Source organism: Puntigrus tetrazona, chromosome 13 (genome assembly GCF_018831695.1).
Source record: "Puntigrus tetrazona isolate hp1 chromosome 13, ASM1883169v1, whole genome shotgun sequence".
NCBI lineage: Eukaryota > Metazoa > Chordata > Actinopteri > Cypriniformes > Cyprinidae > Puntigrus > Puntigrus tetrazona.
Window position 1 is genome coordinate 22439101 of NC_056711.1, and position 1691 is coordinate 22440791.

Below are 1691 nucleotides of genomic sequence, written 5' to 3' on the forward strand. Positions count from 1 at the left end.
TGTGATTGATATGATACCTCCTCATTTAATGCCACAAACTGATAGCGGTCAGATAGATATGATTTAAACCATGCTAAGGTTTCTCTAATGCCAACATAGTTTTCTAGTCTATCCAAGAGAATGTTGTGATCGATAGTATCGAAACATCCAAAACAATCAGCTAGAATACCCTAGCAACCACCTTGAACACCCTAACAACCAACCAGAACACCCCTAGCAACCACCCAAAAAGCCCTAGCATCCACTCGAAGCTATAGAACAACAACTTAGAAAACACTAATAACCACCAAGATCACACAAACAATTACCTAGTTTTAAAATCCTGTAAATGTTTAGGATATTCAATGAATACAGTTTGCAGTGTTTTACAAATAACTGATACAAAAACATGTTTCTTTCTGCAGGGCAAGCTGCGAGTTTGTTCATCGATCAAACATCGACCAATAAATCGGCTGCATTCACACCCCAGCCCCGCCCCCAGCTCTGCTCTCTGATATCTGTATTTATAAGAGCTCAAGTGGCTAAAAAACAGAGACTAGGATTGTTCCGACTGACTTGACGTACAGCAAAACTGAAGTAAAGTACAAAAGTAAATAAGTTGAGCGCACCTGTGTGTCATTTTCTTTATGTCAGTGTCATTTTACACATTTGTAACTATTAATTTGCAACTTCGAATTGTTGTGATTATCATCTGTGTGTGCAAATCGAAAGACTCAGCTTTTCAGGTCAGAGCAATGACTGCAACTTTTTAACTTACAAATACAAATATTAATATGACAAGTTTTCACATTGAAATTAGCAAGCGCTAATTTTTTACCTTCATAGCTATGGGCAGTTGCAGTGTTATGGGTAACGTGAGTTACGTAATCTGACATTTGTGTTACGTGTTACATGATTCAATATTTCTTTTGTTAAGATTTTGCCATGAAAGGTTCTTATATTCGTAAAAGAAGAACTTTTGGAAAAGAAAAACAAGCAAGCAAGCCCTGCACAGATTTACAAAGTAACGTAACGCATGACTTTTTTTTAGGATGTAACGTAGTGTAACATGGTGTAACACATTACTTTTAACAACAGTGTCTGCAAGGTCATTGATCTGAAGCGCTGGTTGCGTGCGGGTCTCACCTTCCTCAGCAGCGAGATGAGGTCTTTGTGCCAGGATGAGCTGTACTGAACACTGACCGTACTGAAGAGCTGCAGCAGGGACTCCACCGAGTTACTGGCGTGGATGTCGTACGGCCTCTGAGAGACAGACAGTGACAGACATTACTGTGTAACGAATGAAATCTAACAACACCTCAATAAAAAAAGTTTCACTTTGTTTGGATATCCTACTAACTATAAGTAACGATGCTTGCAACTATGTGTCAACTAACTCTCAGAGGAGACTGTTAGGGTAGGTTTAGGGTTAGTAAAAGAAGTTTACATATACTTGCAAACATTCCATGAACATTACTTTAAGAACATCTTGTCCTAACATCAATATGACTTTTAATGCTAATTATTGAAGGTCGAGGGTGTTCCCCCTTAGCTTCGGTCCTGCTCAAACTCTGAAAGAATCTGCACAGTTGTCCACGCTGGTTTATAGGGCCAGGGAAGAAGGTTGAGCTAGTTAAGTACCAGCACCACCTGCTGGAGACTAACACTAGATCGAGCTGCGTTTCCTAAAACCATCGTAAGCATCAGAAGAT

General features: G+C 39.5%; 1 protein-coding gene across 1 annotated transcript in view; it reads right to left on the reverse strand.

Annotated features, from left to right (window-relative positions):
- LOC122356262 (serine/threonine-protein kinase 32C-like) overlaps window positions 1–1691 on the reverse strand; it is a 12764-nt gene that overhangs the window by 3853 nt on the left and 7220 nt on the right. Inside the window, exon 8 of the mRNA XM_043254793.1 lies at window positions 1126–1242. Coding sequence (XP_043110728.1) covers window positions 1126–1242 — 117 coding nt within the window. The remainder of the gene's footprint in view (window positions 1–1125; window positions 1243–1691) is intronic.